At 42.2% G+C, this 22,333-nt stretch overlaps 1 protein-coding gene across 2 annotated transcripts in view; it reads left to right on the top strand.

Annotated features, from left to right (window-relative positions):
• The window catches only part of tagln (transgelin), a 22,573-nt gene extending 1,556 nt beyond the window's left edge, over positions 1-21,017 (top strand). The window contains exons 2-6 of one of the 2 annotated variants that reach the window (XR_014601375.1): positions 15,625-15,816; positions 16,745-16,916; positions 17,371-17,473; positions 19,048-20,849; positions 20,885-21,017. Coding sequence is in view for 1 of the 2 variants with exons in the window: in XM_084065470.1 (XP_083921596.1) it covers positions 15,637-15,816; positions 16,745-16,916; positions 17,371-17,473; positions 19,048-19,186 (594 nt within the window). In the remaining variant the exon portion in view is untranslated. Of the gene's footprint in view, positions 1-15,624; positions 15,817-16,744; positions 16,917-17,370; positions 17,474-19,047 lie in introns of both variants that reach the window. The other variant, XM_084065470.1, reaches the window with a different exon arrangement.
• Positions 21,018-22,333: the final 1,316 nt, after the last annotated feature.

Raw genomic sequence — 22,333 nt, 5'->3', positions numbered from 1 at the left:
ATTGGCGTAAAAATACGAAAAATTGTACTAAAAGTTAAAGTACTCATTATGCACAATATCCCATTTCACATATTTCCAAATATATAAAATTCTGTTGAAAATAGCAGATCAATGCGATGCCTTGTGAGCTTGTAGCTCTATTTTCAAATAGCCATGGCTGAAGTGGTTAATGTGTGCTTTTCAAAGTAACTAGTAACTAGAGTTGTCAAATAATTGTAGTGGAGTAAAAGCACAATATTTGCCTCTGAGATAATAGTGGAGTAGAAGTAAAAGTATTGAAAATTGGAAATACTCCAGTAGAATAAAGAAATCCTCAAAAGTATACTCAAGTACAGTACTTGAGTAAATGTACTTAGTTACTTTCCACCGCTGCATGCGGTGAGGCTATGCTGTAGGTAGGAGATGATGACAAGTGAGGGGGAGTTGTTTTTTTTCCTTCATATCGTTGCTGTCGAGCAGACACCTTGTATCTCCATATTTCACCTTTTTAAGTTGTTTTCACAAATGAATGCCTCTATTTAGTATTTCATGTCACTCAAAAGCAAGCAATAACAGTCACACGGAAGAACTGCTATTTTCACTATTTTGGAAACAAGAACGTTAAAGGAGGAGTTCACCCCAAAAAAATAACTTATTTTCTATCAATTACACACCCCATGAAGCCTTGATTTCATGGATTTATTTTTGTTTTTGTGGCATTCCTAAGACAATAATTTGATGACCGTGTGTATTTCCGGTAGGAGACACAAATAATCGACTTTGTGTCTCCTACCGGATACATTAGCCGGTAGGAGACGGGAATCAAATTATTAGCTTAGGAATGCGACAAAAACAAAAAATAATCCATGGATTCAAGGCTTCATATAGGGTGTGCAATTGATAGAAAATAAGTCATTTTTTTGGGTGAACTCCTCCTTTAAAAAAGCCTGTAGGACTTGTGACTAATAGTGACTGTTTTTGTCTGGGAGACAGTCACCTTGCTGGTGCCCATTCTTCAGGAAAGCAGAAACACGTTTTTATCCAAAATGAGTTAATAGCCCCAGTTAGACTCGTCACATACTAGACGTATGTCTGGCATAAATGTCAGAGCTTAAATCCACATGTAAATATGAAATAAATGCATAAACATGTTGCTAAGATATAAGGTTTAAGAGCTAGCAACCTCTAATTCAAGTGGTGTTTTCTCTACTTAACCCATTAAGACCTGAAGAAGCGTCTGTGTCATTTTTAGATTTGAGCTTAAAAAAAAGCATTATTTTACACTTTAGGCTATTCAAAAATAGCAGATCTACAAGCTCATAGCGCGGCACCGAGTGCCGCGCTACGAGCTTGCAGATCTGCTATTTTTGAGAAATCGTTCAAATGTGTGCAAATCTTTGAATATATATATTTTTTTCAAACGAACATTTTGTTACTGAAATCTTTGCTTCATGGGGGGGTCCCCTGGAACAACATATTTTGAGATGGGGGGTCCTTGGCCAAATACATATACATTTTGGGGCCCTTGACACGAAAAAGTTTGAGAACCACTGACATAGTAACATACGTTTTTTCAAAAAACAGTTTTTAGAAGACTAAAAACTGACTTTTTGTAGAATCGACCTCAGGTCTTATGGGTGAAGAGTTTTAACTTGACTTCAGTTCTATAAGCCATTGGTTCTAAAAGTGAGGTCCGGGGACCCCCAGGGGTCCTTGAGGGAGTTCCAGGGGCCCCCCAGCTAAATGATAGATAGGAACCAAATGGACCCTTATGGGTCTGTAACTCAGAGTGTAACAAATGGAACCAAATGGACCCGCATTTGGTTCCATTAGTTCCATTATTTTTTTGTACATAATAACTACATTAGATCCATTGTAACACATTTGTATTTCCTGTAACATAACAGTATTGGAGCTGACATAGATGTTAACACTGAGGTGTGTGTGTTTGCTTGACTCAGTGATCCACTGCTACCGTACATGGTCATCAGCACGGAGCTGTCATTCCTACTGACAATGGTGCAAAGTAACTAAGTACATTTACTCAAGTGCTGTACTTAAAGTAACATTTTGAGGATGCTTTTACTCTACCGGAGTATTTCGCATTGTGAGCTTGTAGATCTGCTATTTTCAAAATATGTTTATACAATTTATACATTTGAAAACTTGTAATGGGACATTCTGCATAACGAATACTTTCTACTTTTGGTACTTTAAGTACATTTTTGGTGCCAATACTTCTTGTACTTTTACTCAAGTACATTTAGAAATTCCAGACTTTTACTTCCAACAGAGTATTGTTTATATTGCAGTATTGATACTTTTACTTAAAGGACGACTTCACCGATTTTCAACCTATCTTCATATAATTGGTCCTCTCCTCACTAATACTCATGATAAAATGGTTAAAAAATGTTCTACTCGGTCTCTGTCTCAGAGGAGGGCTGTGGACAGTTCAGAAACCCGTCTACCAGTGACATCATAGATGGGGAATCCAAGCTAATAGAAACTGCAGGCTTTGTATTCCTGGAAAGTTGCAATGCAATAATAGATCCCATTGTTCTCGCCTTAATAAAAATCAGAATAAAAAAATTGTAATCTTTTTGGGGAAAAAAATCATGCCTAACGATGATGTCACTGGTAGACGGGTTTCTGGACTATCCACAGCCCTCCTATGAGACACAGACCAAGTAGATTTTTTTTTTTATCATTTTATCATGAGCATTAGTGAGGACCTTTTATATGAAGATATGTTGAAAAGTGGTGAAGTCGTCCTTTAAGTAAAACATGTGAGTACTTGTTCCACCACTGAGCAGTAGCTGCAGTGAGGTCCCAGTGGACAGCCGTACTGCTCAGTAGCTTCACATCTGGAGCAGATCAACATCTGGAGCAGATAGCTGTGTATCAGGTCCATGGCAGCCTAGACGCTGTCCAGACCCAACCCTTTACAGCATTATGCTTCTCAGGGGTCCTTGGGTTGAGGGGATACCAGGGGGTCCCCAGCAATAAAGCATCACTATCATTTTAACCCCTTGATCCATATTTTATACTTTGGCTTTTAAAAAATAGCAGATCTACAAGCTTGTGGCGCGGCACCGAGTGCCGCGCCACAAGCTTGTAGATCTGCTATTTTTTTTTAAATCCTGGCACAAAAAAACTATTTTGAGACAGGGGGTCCGCAGACAAAAAAAAACATCATTATTTTGGGGGTCCTTGACATGAAAAAGTTTGAGAACCACTGCTTTACAGAACATGAAACTAAAACTTTGCGTCATACGGTCGCCTGTGTTCTTTTACAGCTAAACGTTAGCCCTCAGAATAGGGACGCTAAAGGCAGTGTTGCCAGATTTTGCGAGAGAAATAAGGCAACCGCGACCAGGCCACATGAGTGCTTTAAACCTATATCGGCTTTTTGAAAATAGCTGATCTACAGGCTCACAACGCGTCGCGATGCGTAATCTTGTAGATCTGCTATTCTCCAAAGAACATCTCGGGGGGAAAAAGTGAACATTTTTTAATATTCTTGAAACATTCTAACAACACAAATCTGGCACGGTGGTCCCAGGGACTAAGTATTTTCAGATAGGGGTCCCATGGCCAGATACATGTTAATTTGGGGGTCCTTGACAGGAAAATGTTTGAGGACAACATTAGACAGGAAGCTCAAATAAGCAACAACACTTTCAGAAACAATCCCCAAAATACCCACAACTACCAATATTTTCAAGCGACTTCACAGAAAAAAAACCAGCCCAACGTCGCTTATAATAAGCAGACGTGGCAACGCGGACGCTCAGGGGTTTTGCTAATGGAGTGAGTGAGCTAATTGAACTGGTAACAGAGGTTATGGAAGCATTTAGGGGATAATTTTAGATTCTCCGTTTAAATCATAAGAGAGAGTCACGCTGAAAGGATTTGTAAAGCGATTACGGCTAACCGTCATAACTGCATCCAGATGATATGAAAACGCTCCACGTTTTGACTGTGTGCCTCTGGGCTGGGACTTAACCCCTTCAGTCCGGGAAAGCGTCAGTGTCATTTTAGATATGAGTATGTGTGAGTCACAATTTATTCAAAAATAGCAGATATACAAGCTCAGTGCTAGTGCTGCTATTTTTTTTTAAATCGTGAAATATCTATATATTTTTCAATGCAATTTTTTTTCTTTGCTTTTGGGGGGTCCCTGGAACAAAATAGATGGGGGTCTGCAGCCAAATACATATCATTTTGGGGGTCCTTGACATGAAAAAGTTTGAGCACCACTGATATATCAGTGGTGGTCAAACTTGTATGAGCTTGTATATCTCTTATTTTTTTTGAAAAATCGTGGAAAATGTGTGCAAATCTTTGAATATATATATAGTTTTTTAAAATGTGTAAAATGTTTAGTTCCAGGGACCCCCAGAAGCTAAGATTTGAGTTACAAATGTTCGCTTTAAAAAATATATCTATTCCAAGATTTGCAAAATTCACGATTTCTCAAAAATAGCAGATCTGCAAGCTCATAGCACGGCACTCGGTGCCGCGCTATGAGCTTGTAGATCTGCTATTTTTGAATAGCCTAAAGACATCTAAAATGATGCAGAGATGCGTCCCCCGGTCTTTAACGGGTTAAATCCAATGACATTGTGTCACATCTGTGCTGATGTGGTTTAACTAGCTGGTCCCCGGCCAGACGGCCCACCATTAAATCCATGATTGTGTCTTTAACGACCCTGGTCCCTGAAAGTCTTATAGTGCCTTCCTGGGGTTCTGACCAAAAGGCAATATGTGCCTTCTTGAGTGAGACTGTGTTTCTTGGGCCAAACAAAAATAAAGATCTAATAACGTCTAATAGCGTCATCGCTGCATTTTAAACGGTGCAGTTTAAGTGATATTTATTTTGTTAGAATAAGTGTTAAATAGCCGATCTACAAGCTCTCAACGCCTCGTGCTGCAAGGCGTTGAGAGCTTGTAGATCGGCTATTTTTTGGCAAAGAGGCTATAGGTGTAGAGGGAAAAAAAGAGCAGACTAAGTAAAAAAAAAAACGTTCATCTGAAACACAATTTTGTGCAATTTAGAGTAGGGGGTCCCTGCTTCATCTCTCTCTCTCAGCTAGGGGGTCCTTGGCCTGAAAACGTTGAAGACCCCTGCACTAAAGAGTTCAGAGTCTCGACACCAGGCCACACTGCGCTACCAATAACGTTCTGAAACACATTATTTTGTCCAGGACCAGAACCACAGGGCAATATGATTAGAGAGAGCATAGAGCCACGCTCTGCCAAACAAACACCATACTGTATCTATAACAGCCTCGTTCTGCTGGCAGGAAACCATGCAAAGCACCAATAAACCACCGAACGGCGGTTAGGAGTTTAGCTAGGAACGACGTCATGTGGCCACACACACGCACACACACAGGTTGGTTTTACTATGCTTGTGAGGACATCAACACTTTAGGACAGCCTGCCATTTTATGAATGTCATTTACAAAAAATGGAACCGTAAGCCTAAAGCCGAAAAACAGCAGATCTATAAGCCCAAAATGCGTCGCGCTGCGACGCGTTGTGAGCTTATAGATCGGCTGTTTTTCGGTGCATGACACTGGCACGCGACTAAGTATAAATCATGTTGAACTCTAATTCCAATCCCTAAATGTCTAATCCTGACCTGAATGTTTTTTCTAATTGGAAAGGTATCTCTAAAAATGTTTTTTTTTACTATAAAACAGCCATTTGTCATGTGAGGACGAGGAAAACGGTCCTCGCAATGTATATTTCTTCAAATTCTACTATACTTGGTCCTCGCAAGTATAGTAATACAAACACACACACACACACACACACACACACACACACACACACACACACGCGCGCGCGCGCGCACGCACACACACACACACACACACACACCAAAGCGGCCCTCGCTCGCACTCGGCTTCCTGTTGTGGCTTTTCAGACAGGCGTTACCGTGGCAACGCAGACAAACAGAGCGACACAAACAGAACAGTACGGGTTGGACTGGAAAACATGAGGAGAAGTGATGCTATCAGCCATATAGTTCATGGTGAACAGGGCCGTCTGAACGCAGCTATAGCTTTGCCACCACACAGAAAAAGGGGAACAAATTGTGCGTTATGGACATTTTTGAAATTAATTCAACCTTTATTCACCCTACCAGAGGAAGTGGTGGAAAAAAGCTACTCAAATGTTTTACTTTTTAAGTAAAAGTATCAATACTGCAATGCAGAAATACTCCGTTACAAGTAAAAGTCCGGTAATCAAAATGTACTTGATAAAAGTACAAAAGTATTGGCATCAAAATGTACTTAAAGTACCAAAAGTTAAACTACTCGTCATGCATAATGTCCCGTTTCACAAGTTATCATTAGGTCTAAAATGTAGATTGTTTTGTTGTTGAAAATAGCAGATCTACAAGCTCACAATGCGTCGCAGACTCACTGAAAACACACGTCTCTGCTTCTGGTGAACGTCGATATTGTCTTGCAAAAGTATGAGGGGGGGGGGGGGGGGGGGGCGTGTATTTCTCAATTACTTTTAATAAAAAGGAAAAGGTTTTATCAGACATTCAAGGTTTGCAGCCGACACGACAGACAGTAAGACACAGACAGACAGACAGACAGACAGACAGACAGACAGACAGACAGACAGGCAGGCAGGCAGGCAGACAGGCAGGCAGGCAGGCAGGCAGACAGACAGACAGACAGACAGACAGACAGACAGACAGACAGACAGACAGACAGACAGACAGACAGACAGACACAGACAGACAGAGAGCCACAGACAGGCTCCAACAGAAGCTTGTTTAAAAGGTTTCCTTGAGTTATGAGCTGTGGGACTAATCCCAAACATAACAAGACGTCCCAGGGCACACGTTAACATGCTAGAGGCTGGAACAGGAATGGAACGGTGGACCCCCTGGGGTCCCGTTAGTTTAGAGAGCTCTCAGACTATTCTACGGTATGATCCCAATAGATTTGGCATGAGGTAGTTTGGGAGGAAGACATTATTAAAGCTGGGGTCTTCAAAAGGGGCTCCGGGACCCCCTAGGGGGTCCTCAGAGTTACTATAGGGGGACTGCCAAATATTTGTGTGATAGGAACTTTATTATATGTACCTTAACCACTTGAACTCTAGCATCCCTATTCTGGTGTGAACATTCACCCAAAAAAATAGCAGACCTGCATACAGTACAAGCTCAAAATGAACATTGTGAGCTTCTTCTTTTTGTAAACCCTATTTTTTCACACAGTGCCAACGCCTAGGCTTGTAATCCTGGGCGCTACTCTCCCTCTGCCAGCCTGGGGAGAGCCCCGCCCTGAGCTCATGCTTTCCTTCAACACATGAGGAGTGAGCAGGCCGCTTCTTATCACCTGACAGGGTAGAGTTTTACCCGGTAGGACGTAGCTTCTTGTCACCTGACAGGGTAGAGTTTTACCCGGTAGGACGTAGCTTCTTATCACCTGACAGGGGGGAGTTTTACCCGGTAGGACGTAACTTCTTGTCACCTGACAGGGGGGAGTTTCCCTGGTTGGACGTAGAACTTGGAAGGAACACGTTATTCCAACCAGTTCCTCTCCCCTCCATCAGGCGCCCCGGCTGAGCAGGTGGAGGCAGTATAGAGACCAGGATTACTGCATGTTTTTTGTGAGGGTACCTACCTAGGGTACACAGGGAGAACAGGCACGGGGTCACGATCTTGGGGTCACAATTCCGATTTTTTTTCATTTTTTTCCAAAACAAACGATTCTCAAATTTAAAAAAAATAAAAAAATTGATTCAAAATCAATTTTCTTTTAGATTCAAAACAATTCTCGATTAAAAATGTTTTTTTTTTCCAATTCAAAATCGTTTTTTTTTTTTCGGTTCAGCCCTTAACTTCTCAAACATTTCATTATACAAAGATACTGCGGAAAAAATAATGTCATTAAAAAATAGGTTTTTGGAAAATGAGAATCGATTCTGAATCGTCCAACATTAGAATCGCGATTCGAGTATGAATCGATTTCTTTCCCCACACCCCTACTAAGTTAAGAGCCAAAGGTCACGTTTACTAAGTATTGAGGGTTTAAGTTGACCCGTTTCGGGTAGTATCTGAAGCTCCAATACGTGCGTTTTAGTTGTTGTAGTTCTATAGTGACGCATTAGGGAGTGACAATGACAGAGCGGCAATAAATATGTGTGACAATGTGTTGCTATAGTGACCATGCATAAACACAGCCTGCAGTGGTGGAAGAAGTACTCTGATATTTTACTTAAGTAAAAGTAGCAATACCACAACATAAAAATACTCTGTTACAAGTAAAAGGCCAGTGTTCAAAATGTTACTTGAGTACAACATATACTTAAAGTACCAAAAGTAAAAATACCAAAATGTTTGAAAATAGCCGATCTACAAGCTCACAACGCGTCGCGATGCGACGCGTTGTGAGCTTGTAGATCGGCTATTTTCAAATAGCCTGTGTATAAAAGGGGGCTGAAGTGGTTAATGTATGTTTTATAATATAAATAATAAAAATCTACAAAGTGTAAAAGTATTATATTTGCCTCTGAGATGTAGACAGTGGAGTAGAAGTAAAAGTACTGAGAATTGGAAATACTCCAATAAAGGAATTTATTTTTCACTGAAGTACAGTAGCCTACTTGAGTAAATGCACTTAGTTACTTTACACCACCGTGTGTGAGCATATTGTGTTGCTATAGTGACCATGCGTACACACAGCCTGTAGACAGATACAGTGAAAGCTCCATAACTCTTTTACACATTTCCCACAGTGCGTTGGAGGGAGATCTATCATTGAGCTGGACTGCTGGGTCTGCAGTTCAGAAAAAAAGAGTTCTGTGCAGTGGTGTAAAGTAACTAAGTACATTTACTCAAGTACTGTACTTAAGTACAAATTTGAGGTACTTCTACTGTACTGGAGTGTTTCCAAATGACTATACTTTTACTTCTATACTCCACTACATCTCGGAGACAAATATTCTCCTTTTTCTCCACTACAATTATTTGAAAACTTTAGTTACTGGTTACTTTGCAGATAAACATTATTATATCATAAAACATACATTAACCACACTTTAGCCCTGTTTTATACCTAGGCTATTTGAAAATAGCAGATCTACAAGCTCACAACGCGTCGCATCGCGACACGTTGTGAACTTGTAGATCTGCTATTTTCAAACATTTTAGTACTTTTACTTTTGGTACTTTAAGTATATTTTGATGCCAATACTTTTGCACTTTTACTCAAGTAACATTTTGAACACAGGCTTTTTACTCTGTAACAGAGTAGGCTACTTCTACATCATTTGTGGTATTGATACTTTTACTTAATGTATAAACAAAGTCAGTACTTTTTCCACTACTGTCAGTCTGTATGAAACACTGTCGACCTCCCTGAACTTTCTCTGAGTCGGCAAACTGAAGGAAGAAAAAAAAAAGGTTCTCGTTGGGTTGGACTCTCTGTGAAATATGGAGCCGCCTTAAGTGTTACTTTCTGCTCTGTTCTGCTCCAGACATGCAGGATAGAGAGGTCAATGGGTACACCGTACACAGCAATGTACACACACACACGCACGCACGCACGCGCACACGCACACACACACACACACACACACACACACACACACACACACACACACACACACACACACACACACACACACACACGAACATACACACACGCACACGAACACACACACGCACACAAACGCACGCGCACATGTGTGCAGGCATGCACGCAGGCAGGCAGGCAGGCAGACAGACAGGCAGACAGGCAGACAGGCAGACAGACAGTCAAACAGACAGGCAGAGAAACAGACAGGCAGACAGGCAGACAGGCAGACAGGCAGAGAAACAAACAGGCAGACAGGCAGAGAAACAGACAGGCAGACAGGCAGAAAAACAGAAAGACAGGCAGGCAGGCAGAAAGACAGGCAGGCAGGCAGGCAGGCAGAAAGACAGGCAGGCAGGCAGGCAAAGGCACAGACAGACAGACAGACAGACAGACAGACAGACAGACAGACAGACAGACAGATAGGTCAGTGGGTACACAGTGTTGTAGTGAACATGGCGTCAGTGTGTTAAGGAACAGAGTGCGGAGTGGTTGTTATACTGTGGCTGTTTGTGAGAGGCCAAGGACTATAGTGTGGCCAATGGAACACAGCACACACAACTTAACTACACACACACACACACACACACACACACACACACACACACACACACACACACACACACACACACACACACACACACACACACACACACACACACACACACACACACACACACAACTTTAACTACACACAACACACAACTTTAAGTACACACCAGACCAGCATTCCTTGTTGTAATGTTTCTATAAAGATGCATGGATGCCACGGGAACAAGGTCGTGATGACCTGATGAAGACATATTGACATCCAACACGTTATTTGTCTGAACCCTATGAAGAAAACAAGGCTTTAATTGTCTGAGTTTGCCTCAGTGCCTTCCTTCTTCTACACACAGAACCAGTGGTGGAAAGTAACTATTTACTTAAGTGCAATTTTGATATATTTGTACTTTACAAAGTAAAAGGCCAGTGTTCAAAATGTTACTTGAGTAAAAGTACAAAAGTATTGGCATCAAAATATACTTAAAGTACCAAAAGTATAAAGTACCAAAATGTTTGAAATAGCAGATAGCGCGAGGCGTTGAGAGCTTGTAGATCTGCTATTTTTTGGCTAAAGTTCTCCTCAGAAAAGGGATGCTGGTTCAAGTGGTTAATGTAAAAAAAAAACAATCACATCACACAAAGATTTGGCGGACCCCCTGTAATAACTCTGAGGACCCCCTAGGGGTCCCGGACCCCCTGTTGAGCCATAGAGAATACAATGAATACTAGACAAGGAGGGCTTGTTTTGTCTGAGATGAGACAAAATAAGTGGAAATTGAAGTATTTTGTCCTTTTGACTTTAAATATGGGATGTGCTACAGTACCTTTTACACATCTTTTGGAAATGATGTTTACTGGATTTTGAGGTTTTCTTTGACAATCCCACTGTTGAACCACAACCTCTTTTTTTCCCCTCAGATGTGAAAACGTATTAGCGTACATACTGAGTTATCTCACTGACAGTGTTTACAAGACATTTGGTACTGATTGTTCCTGCGGTTTGTTGCGACACACACACACACACACACACACACACACACACACACACACACACACACACACACACACACACACACACACACACACACACACACACACACACACACACACACACACACACACACACAGAGATACCATGAATCAAAAAGACACGTGGGCCTACGGGGGAAAAAAATGCATTCCCTCCCTGAATGAAAACAACACTTTGTTATCGTTAACAACCAGGCTATTAAGGAAGTATATACTGAGAACGCTGCAGTTCTCGTTGACGGCCTAGAAGGTGAAACTGACTGCCCTGCTCCGGCTGTAAACTCATTTTCATTCCATTGTTGTCGACTGTGACTCGACTCGACTTTACACTTGATTTGTATGACTTAAACCTTTTCATAAAGACTTTCCCACTGAGCATTTTTCGGGCTATTAGACGTCCAAAATACGTAAGGGCTAGTCTAAAACCGGGTTATAATTGGTCTAACAGTGAAAGTTTTTTAGCGGTCTAGGCTTAGCCTAGACGTTGATTAGCTGTTTTTTAAGCGTCTATTTATAGACCGTCTATATTATAGCCGTTGAAATGACGTCTATAATATAGACGTCTATATACAGACGCTTAAAAAACAGCTAATCAACATCTAGGCTAAGCCTAGACCGCTAAAAAACTTTCACTGTTAGACCAATTATAACCCCGTTTTAGACGGAGGTCTAATAGCCGACTATGGCTCAGTGGGTTATGTTCTCATTCGCTAGTTTCAAGTCTTCTTCCCACAGCATGAGATGCATTTCTTTAATAAATTATTAATTTGATCATAAAGTAGGGTATGTTTTCAGGGCTTGCCTCCATCCAATAGCATTCCTCTCCGGTTCCAGAATCGGGACCGTAAATTCCAAGATGGTGGATTTGAATTTTCTGAAATAGTGGCTTCAAAATGGCTCTGTAGAGAAACCAACGGGTATAAGGGCACGGTGGTGCAGTCGGTAGCGCTGTCGCCTCACAGCTAGAAGGTCATGGGTTAAATTTCCCGCCAGAGACGCTGTGGGCGTGTTCTCTCCTCCGTGTCATCAGCGCCCATACCCTAGGTGGGGTTGGTGAAAGGGCCTACTCTGTGTGGAGTTTGCATGTTCTCCATGTGTCTACTAGGGTAGTTAATACCCTCACAAAAAACATGCAGTAATCCTGGTCTCTATACTGCCTCCCCCTGGCCAGCCGGGGCACCTGATGTAGGGGAAAGGAACTGGTTGGAATAACGTGTTCCTTCCACTACGCTACGTCCTACAGGGGAAACTCCCCCCCCCCTGTCAGGTGATATACGTAGCGGCATGTATTAAAGGGAGCGTGAGGAAGCTCGCTCTCCCCAGGCTGGCAGAGGGAGAGTAGCGCCCAGGATTACAGCTCAGGCAATTTGGCACTGGGTGAAAAAATGGGTTCCAAAAATGGTGTGATAAAAATGTAAAACTGTCTATGTCGCTACAACGGGAGGCATACGTAAGTCCGACATCCCATTTCTCCGACTATGTGGCATCCGCGTGCGGTTAGGGTTAGGGTTCGGGTTAGGTATAGGGTTAGTATAGTAAACATCGGAGGCATGCGCTGTCGGAGGAATGGTCTGTCGGACTAACGTATTGCACCCGCTACAACACATTTACTTCCAGCCATGGGCCGGGAGTCACTCATTGGGGTATAACCTTTTGGGACTTAACTCTTAACCTTTGACCCCCTCCCTGCCTTCAGGAACAGGAAGTAGAAGTGACCTGACATCACCATGGCAACCAAGGTGACGGTGCAGAGAGCACTTGTTGATCGGTTGGGCTTCTTGTCACTTTGGCTGTTTGGCCCAAAAACAACAGAGCAAACTGTACCGGAGCAGCAGAGCTGAGACAATGGCTAGCAAACATGCTGGCATGTGTGTGTGTGCGTGTGCGTGTGCGTGTGTGTGTGTGTGTCATTTTTTACATAAATGAAATATAAGGGGAAAAAACAACAACATATAAAGATATGAAAGACATTACTTTAACCCATTAAGATCTGAGGCCGATTCTAAAAACAGTTTTTTTTTAAATAAATAAATATATATCTCAAAATATTTTGTTCCAGGGACTCCCAGAAGCAAAGATTTGAGTTACAAATGCTATAAAAAAAAGATATATTCAAAGAAAATAGCAGATCTACAAGCTCATAGTGCGGCACTCGGTGCCGCGCTATGAGCTTGTATATATGCTATTTTTGAATAGCGTTCCAGGTCTTAATGGGTTAACCACTTTCACTCAGACATCCACATTTCAGGCATGTCCTTAAAAGGTGAAAATCTTCCCCCCTAAAAAATTCAAAACAATTCAAAAACAGCAGATCTACACGATCATAATGCATCACAACAACAACAACGTCACACGTTGTGAGCTTGTAGATCGGCAATTATTTTTTTAATAAGGCTTAAAAGGGCACAAAACCCCAAGCTGATTTTGTTGCGTTTTCCAGTTAAGGTTTAAAAACTACAGCAGATTAAATAAAACATGGCAGACTAACTAACAATAAGCAACATTAGCTGCAGCTAATCACATTGATAACGGGTGTGTTTGATTTATGTGCCCAGAGCTGTGGGTGTTCCCTGGGGTCAAGCAGAGACACACCTAAATCCAACACACCCATTATTAATCTGATTAGATGCAGCTGTTTTGCTTACATCAAGGTGTACTCAAGAGTGTAGAAGAGAGAGAGAGTAAAGTCACGCTTTGATCTCACCGCAAAGCGGGCCGCTATGGGCTATAGTTCCAAACATTGGAACTATCTCATTGAGATGTTCCAGAGCACGTCCGCATTCCATTCTTACAATGGGAGTCAACGCTATAGTGTCATAACTCTCTTATAAGGCTCTGGGTGTACTATAAGCTCAGCCTTAAAGGCATAGTTCACCCACACAATTATTTATCGATTAGTCTATGGATTAGTCACCCCATGGAGACTTGAATTCATGGATATTTTTTTAGTTTTTGTCGCATTACTAAGACAATAATTTGACGGAACCGCTGCTGGTCATTGTTGTCAAACCACATTTCGAATAGAACTACCCCTTTAAGCTTAATTTATGCTCCGTCACAACGGCTGTGAAAACAGCCGACCTATAAGTTGTAGATCGGCACCGTCATGCGACGAAGAATTGTTCATTGTTAAACCTGAACTAGTGGAAAACAAACTTTAAGTGGTTAAAAACAATAAACAGATTCACTCCCCAAACACGAGAGAGAGAGAGAGAGAGAGAGAGAGAGAGAGAGAGAGAGAGAGAGAGAGAGAGAGAGAGAGAGAGAGAGAATGTAAAGTGAATGACTCAGTGAATGTGAACGTGGTGAAAAAGCAGCTAGCTAGCTATTATTACAGAGCTCCTATTGTACACCACTTTAGCCTTGGGACATACACACACACACAGGTCCCGACAGGATGTATTGGTGTGCATTAGGAGACACATGCAGGTCCTGGCAGAACAAAGGGCTGTTGACATGTTGTGTGTGTGTGTGTTTGTGTTTCTCTGTGTTCAACGTGGAGGTGAATAAAGATGCTTTTTATACACATGGCCTTTGTGCCTGAAGCATGACAGTATGTTTATGTACTGCTATGTGGACAGTGTTATAGGTCATAGCAGTGGCGGACATTTTATGGTTCCATCGTTCCAGACCCAATTCATTTTTCCCATAAACATTTCCAAAAATATTTATATCAATTATTTTAACCTAGAATCAAGCCATCCAAGATCCTGTTGAATCATGACCATCACACGTTTGATTCTGTGATACATTTTTTTTAAATATTTAATTATATGATATACTATATTGAATAAATACCCTTTGTTTTGCGGTTTTCAATACTTTTTTTTCACAGAATCAAATGTTCGATGGAACCAGAAAATGGCTGCCACTGCTATGCCCTATTATTACATTATGTGTGTGTGTGTGTGTGTGTGTGTGTGTGTGTGTGTGTGTGTGTGTGTGTGTGTGCGTGTGCGTGTGCGAATGTCCCGTTTATCTTCATGTGCCGAAGTGTTCATTTGCATGAAATTTGCATGTGTGTATACAGTGTTGGCCACCGTAGGCGGGGCTATTGTTTTGCATCAACCACAAACCGCCCGTATATGGTTTACCAATGTCATCCAATCAGGAGAGAGAGAGAGAGAGTACCCATTTATCAGCTTCAATTTTGTAGTATCGCAATTCCACACTATCTATTCATTTACCTGTAATCACTTCTGAATTCACTTGTTTATCCTGTATGAGTTCTCTCCTCTGATTGGACGAAATTGGTATCCTGACCTGAACATGTATTTTCTGGTTTACTGAAGAAGTGAAGAAACAGGAGGAGCCACGTTACTGAACAAACACTCTATCAATGATCACTATAGGAAAACAGAGCTATTTAACGCTTACTTTCTCTGCCTTGCTTCTCTCCATTCCACCATCCACCACCATCCCATCTGCCTCCATCTCCCACGATGCACTCTGTCAGGGCGTGGTCGGCATGGCTAACAAGGGTCCGTCTTACGGGATGAGCCGGCAGGTTCAGGACAAGATCGACAGCAAGTACGACGCGGAGCTGGAGCAGATCCTGGTGGAGTGGATCGTCCTGCAGTGTGGCTCCGCTGTGGGCAAGCCTGAGGCCGGAAAGATGGAGTTCCAGGCCTGGCTCAAAGACGGATGTGTGAGTTACAGTCTGAAGATAAATGATGGATTATATAGGTCATTGGTTCTCAAAGTGGGGTCCGGGGACCCCCGAGGGTCCTTGCGGGGGTACCAGGGGGTCCCCAGCTAAATTTGTTAATATAGCATCACAATCATTTTAAACACTTTGGCTATTCAAAAATAGCAGATCTACAAGCTCATAGCGCAGCACCGAGTGCCACGCTATGAGCTTGTAGATCTGCTATTTTTGAAAAATCGTGAAAATTTGTGCAGAGCTTTGAATATATATGTATTTTTAAAGCGAAAATGTTTTGCTCAAATCTTTGCTTCTGGGGGGGTCCCTGGAACAATATATTTTGAGATGGGGGTCCGCGGTCAAGTGCATTTACATGTTGGGTGGTCCTTGACATGAAAACATATGAGCACCACTGATATTATAGCAACATATGTTTAAAACAAACCCCCCAAAAAAACTGTTAGGATTTAGAAGACATTTGTAGAATCCCACAGAAGCAAAGATTTGAGTTAAAAAAACATATATTCAAAGATCTTAAAAAAAAATCATGATTTAAAAAAAGAAAAAGCAGATCTACACGCTCATAGCGCGGCACTCGGTGCCACGCTATTGTTTATTGTTTATTTTAGATCCCCACTAGTGACTGCCTCAGCCGTGACTATTCTTCCAGGGGTCAAACAGTACAATTACAACAATTAATATATTTTTATTGATTACAACAAGCACTAATAATACAATAATTAAAGACCCAATACAATTCCCATGGTTGGACTATGCATGGCAGGGGTGTCCGCTTCCCTGAGCCAGGCCTAAACCTGACCACATACCAAACGCTATATGAGCTTGTAGATCTGCTATTTTTGAATAGCCAAAGACTATCAGGACACTGTCCCTATATCAAAGTATATCTCTGTGTCTCTCCATGCATCAGGTGCTCAGTGAGCTGATCAACAGTCTGTTCACCGACAACAAGCCGGTGAAGAAGATCGCCAGCTCCACCATGGCCTTCAAACAGATGGAGCAGATCTCTCAGTTCCTCAACGCCGCCGAGAAGTACGGAGTCACCAAGACGGACATGTTCCAGACCGTGGACCTCTGGGAAGGTATGAAGGCCTTTCTAACGCTCTCCGTAGAGCACCAAAGTCTGACCTAATTCACGCATCCTACCTGGGTCGCCAGGTAGGATGCCGTCAACGCTCTGATTGGTCAGACCCGTCAACGCTCTGATTGGTCAGACCCGTCAACGCTCTGATTGGTCAGACCCGTCAGCGCTCTGATTGGTCAGACCCGTCAACGATCTGATTGGTCAGACCCGTCAACATTCTGATTGGTCAAGCTTCACGTGACACATGGCTATAAACACATTATAAACACATATCGATGACACAATGTATCAAAGGCGCCGCTACCTTCACACAGGGTGTGATTTTTTGAGATCTACAAAAAAAAAGGATTTAGATATTTTGTAGAATCGGCCATGGATTAACAACTAAATTGGGGAGAAAAAAAAAGTAAAACTCAAACCTGACTAATGTCATTGTGTGTGTTGGGTTACAGGTAAGGACCTGGCGGCGGTACAGAGGACTCTGTCAGCTCTGGGCAGCCTGGCTGTCACCAAGGAGGAAGGGACGTACAAAGGAGACACCAGCTGGTTCTTCAAGTGAGTCCATTCCATCCACTAAAATTATAATCTCTCAAGAACAGATTCTGCACTGCGTGAGAGAATCTGTCCTGAAGCTTCGTCCTAACGTGTACACATTGTGTGGGAGTGGGCGTACCTTCAGATCAGGAAGCAGGCCGCGCTTTACCCAATCAAATGTAGTGGGCGGGATTCACGTGTCCGTCGAGCTTTCCCTACTGGAAACTACCGGAAACTCATTTAACAATAGCGTCCTCAGAGCAGACGAAACCACAGAAATATATTCACATTTTAACTTGCTCTTTCATCATAGAAACAAGTGGGCTTATAACCAAAACCATCCATGTTCTCTGGGAGAAGTGGTGTTAGTGTTCCGTGTAGAAATATTGTTAGTGGGAATGAAAACATAGTCGTACCACCCGGAAGTGGAGCGCTGAAGGCAGACTTAAACCCCGTTTCCGTGCGCACGGGTCCCACATTAGCATTGGCCCAGAGTCAACTGAGGAGGGACGAACAGAGGTCGCTGTTTTTCCTTTTTCAGTTGAATCTGGGTTCCGAGATTGCTAAAATTATGACGGGAAATGTTCGTCGAATACCTTTTTTTCCCACTGACTGTGAATAGATACACTGACAATTTGGTCAACAAAAAAGCTGATTAATATCTTATGATATGTAGTCAACTAAAACTTAGTCTGGGAGGCTTCGGTTCAAAGCCTGGACAGCAGGGGCGCGGCCACTGCGTTCTGATTCAAATCAACAGCCAATGAAGAAAAGGGGGCGGGATCCACATGCAGTGGGTGTTGCATGTAAATAGGAGCGACGGGAAGCACTTTCCCCTTGAGAAATTGCGGCCGCCATTGTTGTGTACTGCTGTTTGCCTCTCGTCTGACTGTTTAGACGAGTTGCACAGCTTTCAGACCGGTAAGAGGCGTGGCCGCTCAGATTCTGAGCGTTACGTTTACATCCCGCCCACAAATACCAGGGCTCTGGCCCAGAAGTTTCCTCGCCCCTCCCGTTTGTATGCGAGAGGTGGCGAAAACTTCTGGGAACTCAGATTAACTAAAACTAGACTAAAGGTAACATTTCAGATGACTAAATGGAATTGTATTCAAAATACTGAAACTACATAAAAATTGGCTCTATCTGGACCTCCTAGTGGATCATTATGGAATGTGTAAGTCACTTTTTATAAAGAAAGTGTTAAATGGCTCTGTATTCCAATAGTAATCATTGCTATATAGTGTCTGGAATTGGAATACTATTAAAAAACTGAAGCGGTCATCAAATTATTGGTTTAGGAATGCGACAAAAAACAAAAAATATCCATGAATTCAAGTCTCCATGGGGTGACTAATCCATAGAAAAAAAGTCATTTTGGGGGTGAACTATCCCTTTAAGCCTAATTTATTCTCCGTCACAACAGCGGTGAAAATAGCCGACCTACAGGCTCACAACACGTCGCATTCCACGACACGTTGTGAGCTTGTAGATCGGCACCGTCATGCGACGAAGAATGCATTGGGCTTCATGCTTCATTGTTAAACCATTGCTCAAAGCATGACTTCTGATCCCCGTTCCCGTTCCCTCGTTTGTAGGAAAGCCCAGGAGAACAAGCGGGAATTCTCCGATGACCAGATGAAGGCGGGGAAGAACGTGATTGGTCTACAGATGGGGTCCAATAAGGGAGCTTCTCAGCAGGGCATGAGCTACGGCGCAACCCGGCAGATCAAGTGAAGAAGTCACCCCCGAGACCTCCAAGACATCACCCCCCCAAAAAAAACCTCTCTCTTCAGCCTCCCAGATCCGCCCCTTAAGAGAGTCCACAAGACCACCTCTAAACGCTGCATTACTAGTCCCTCAAAAAAACACCAATTCTTCCTTTCTGTCTAAAGCCAAGCTGCTCCGTAGCTCTTTGTCCACTTAATGACCGAGGTACACGTTTACGCCCCGAGTCTTCACCCCTTCTCTGAACCCTTCACAGGCTGAATACCAATACTTTCTCTGAACCCTTCACAGGCTAAATACCAATACTTTCTCTGAACCCTTCACAGGCTAAATACCAATACTTTCTCTGAACCCTTCACAGGCTAAATCCCAATACTCAAATGTAATGCTCTGTCCTCCTAAAGCGTGACCCGGAAATAATTCTCGTCCCCCAAATGTTAATTTCCTTTTGGCCGTTGCTGTCGCTTCAAAAAACTGACACCGACTGAGCACGGAAACGTTCCCATTCCTTAAAGCCGAACTCAAATGATTCCTCCGTCCTTGCCTCCTCGCTCGTAGGCGGGGATAAAGGTACAAGGAGACGACGTGAGGTGGAGGATGGATGTTTTGAGTATTGTGATTTGGCCATAGAGATACGTATTTGCACTGCCCAACATTGCAAAGCTCACCCTGCTTTGCGCCCCGCCCCTTGCGGCTTGGACCAGGAAACAAGAATGTTTGAAGTCTTAACAGTTTCCAGAAATAAACTCTTTAACCACGTAAGCCCTGTATAGTTCATCGTATAACGACAAATAGCGTAAAACAGACGGATCTACATTTTACAAAACTCAGCTTGTAGATCTGCTACTTTTTGCTATTTTTGACAATATTATAATTACATGCCTAAAATAGGGGACGGCAGTTTAAAAAAAAATGTGGTTAAACTGTTTAAGCCGCTAATGTTTGTAGTAACTGTAGTCAACCTGCTTTTAACCCCGAAGCCCCCAACCGACCTAAACCACCATTCTTTGGCTATACCCCCCCCTGCACACACTGCTTGGAACTGTGGGATTATAGAGCGAAATGAGAAATAAAACCACCTTATTCCAGATGTCTCTGCTCTAGTAACATTGAACCACTGTCATGGCCTCTCCACGCAGTGTTCTGGACTCACTGTTAGGGTTTGTTAAGGCGCCGTGTCCACAAAAAGCTTCTTTTTTTGGCGTAGGAGTGCTTTGTACGTAACGTCCAGAAGAGCGTTTGCACAAAGCGTATTCCCCTTTAGGCTAGTGCAGTGGTTTTCATCCTTTTTAGTACTTCTAAATTGATATGCATTTGGCCGTGGACCACCATCTGAAAATGTTCACTGCCAGGGACTCCCAGGAGAGAAGATTTGTGTTTAAGAAAATGCTAAATTCTACAAAATTTTGAAAATTTTTCTAAAAAACATTTTCCGAAAATGTAAAAAAAATTGTTTTGAATAGCCAACATATACAATATGGATAGAGTGGTGAAAATGTGTTAACACCTTTTGCTGGGGGACCCCCTGGAACCCCCTCAAGGACCACTGGTTGAGAACCACTGGGCTAGTGGTTAAGAAATTCTCCACACAGGAGACCTGGGTTCGATTCCCGGGGCGTAAAAAAACCCTAAACGCTTTGTGTGGACACGAGCCCTTAAAAACATACAGGAGGCCATTCATTCTACGTTATGGAAACTGACTCAGAGATAATTACTGGTCAGTTATTGAATATTGACTATTATTTGACACACTTCCTGCAGATTGCTACGCCCGCTGTATCAGCTCCAGTATTTTTGTATAAATTTGTCTTAATAAATGATGACTTTGAAATACATCACTGCTGTGTGTCTGAGTGATTCTGTCTGTTAGAAATACATCACTGCTGTGTGTCTGAGTGATTCTGTCTGTTAGAAATACATCACTGCTGTGTGTCTGAGTGATTCTGTCTGTTTGGGTTTTTTAATAGTCCATGAGCATTGTTTTAATGAGGTAGTATGTAACTTTTTTATATGAATAAAATGTAATTTTGTCCAATCTGTACGGTGGAGTATGTTAATACACTAAACGCTTATTTGAAAACTTTAGTTACTAGTTATATACTAAACGTATGTAAATAGGGCTGAAGTGGTTAATGTATGTTTTGTAATCATAATCAAAATCTGCAACGTAACTAGTAACTAAAGTTTTCAAATAAGCGTTTAGTGTATAATGAAACTTATAATAATGAAAATTAAAATATATATATAATATGATATATGAACTAAACAGTGGTGGAGAGTAGCTAAGAACTGTACTTAAGTAGAATTTTGAGGTATTTTTCACTGGAGTATTTACCATTTTCAGTACTTTTACTTCTACTACACTACATCTCAGAGGCAAATATTGTACTTTCACTCCACTACAATTATTTGAAAACTTTAGTTAATAGTTAAATTGTAGATTTAAACAATTATATTACAAAACATACATGAACCATACATTACGACCATTTGAAAATAGCGATCTACACATTGTGAGCTTGTAGATCTGCTATTTTCAAAAGATTTGTATACATTTGAAAACTTTTGAAATGGGACATTCTGCATATCTCCCATCCAATTCTACTTTTGGTACTTAAAGCACATTTTGATACCAATACTTTTGTAGTTTTACCCAAGTAAATGTTTAATTCCGTACTTTTACTTGTAACATATTATAGTATCAGCAGGAAACCGATGGATTGTGCAGTCCGGGTAGGGAATGAGGCTTTGAGGAAGGAGTTTAAGTATCTCGGGGTCTTGTTCACGAGTGAGGGGAGGACGGAGCAGGAGATCAGCCGGAGAATGGGAGCAGCAGGTATTGCAGTCGCTGTACCGCACTGTTACGGAAAGAGAGCTGAGCCAGAAGACAAAGCTCTCGGTCTACCGAACAATCTTCGTTCCTACTCTCACCTATGGTCATGAAGTGTGGGTCATGACCGAAAGAATAAGGTCGCGGGTACAAGCGGCCAAAATGAGCTTTCTCAAACGGGTGGCTGGCATCTATCTCCCTTAGAGATAGGGTGAGAAGTTTGGTCACCCGAGGGAGACTCGGAGTAGAGTCGCTGCTCCTTTGCTTGGAGAGGAGCCAGCTTAGGTGGTTCGGGGCATCTTAGTACGGATGCCTCCCGAGCGTCT

The sequence above is a fragment of the Gymnoscopelus microlampas genome, assembly GCF_963454915.1.
Source record: "Gymnoscopelus microlampas genome assembly, chromosome: 8".
NCBI classification, from domain to species: Eukaryota; Metazoa; Chordata; class Actinopteri; order Myctophiformes; family Myctophidae; genus Gymnoscopelus; species Gymnoscopelus microlampas.
The sequence above is the reverse complement of the archived record's forward strand: the minus strand, read 5'-3'. Positions and strand labels throughout refer to the sequence as shown.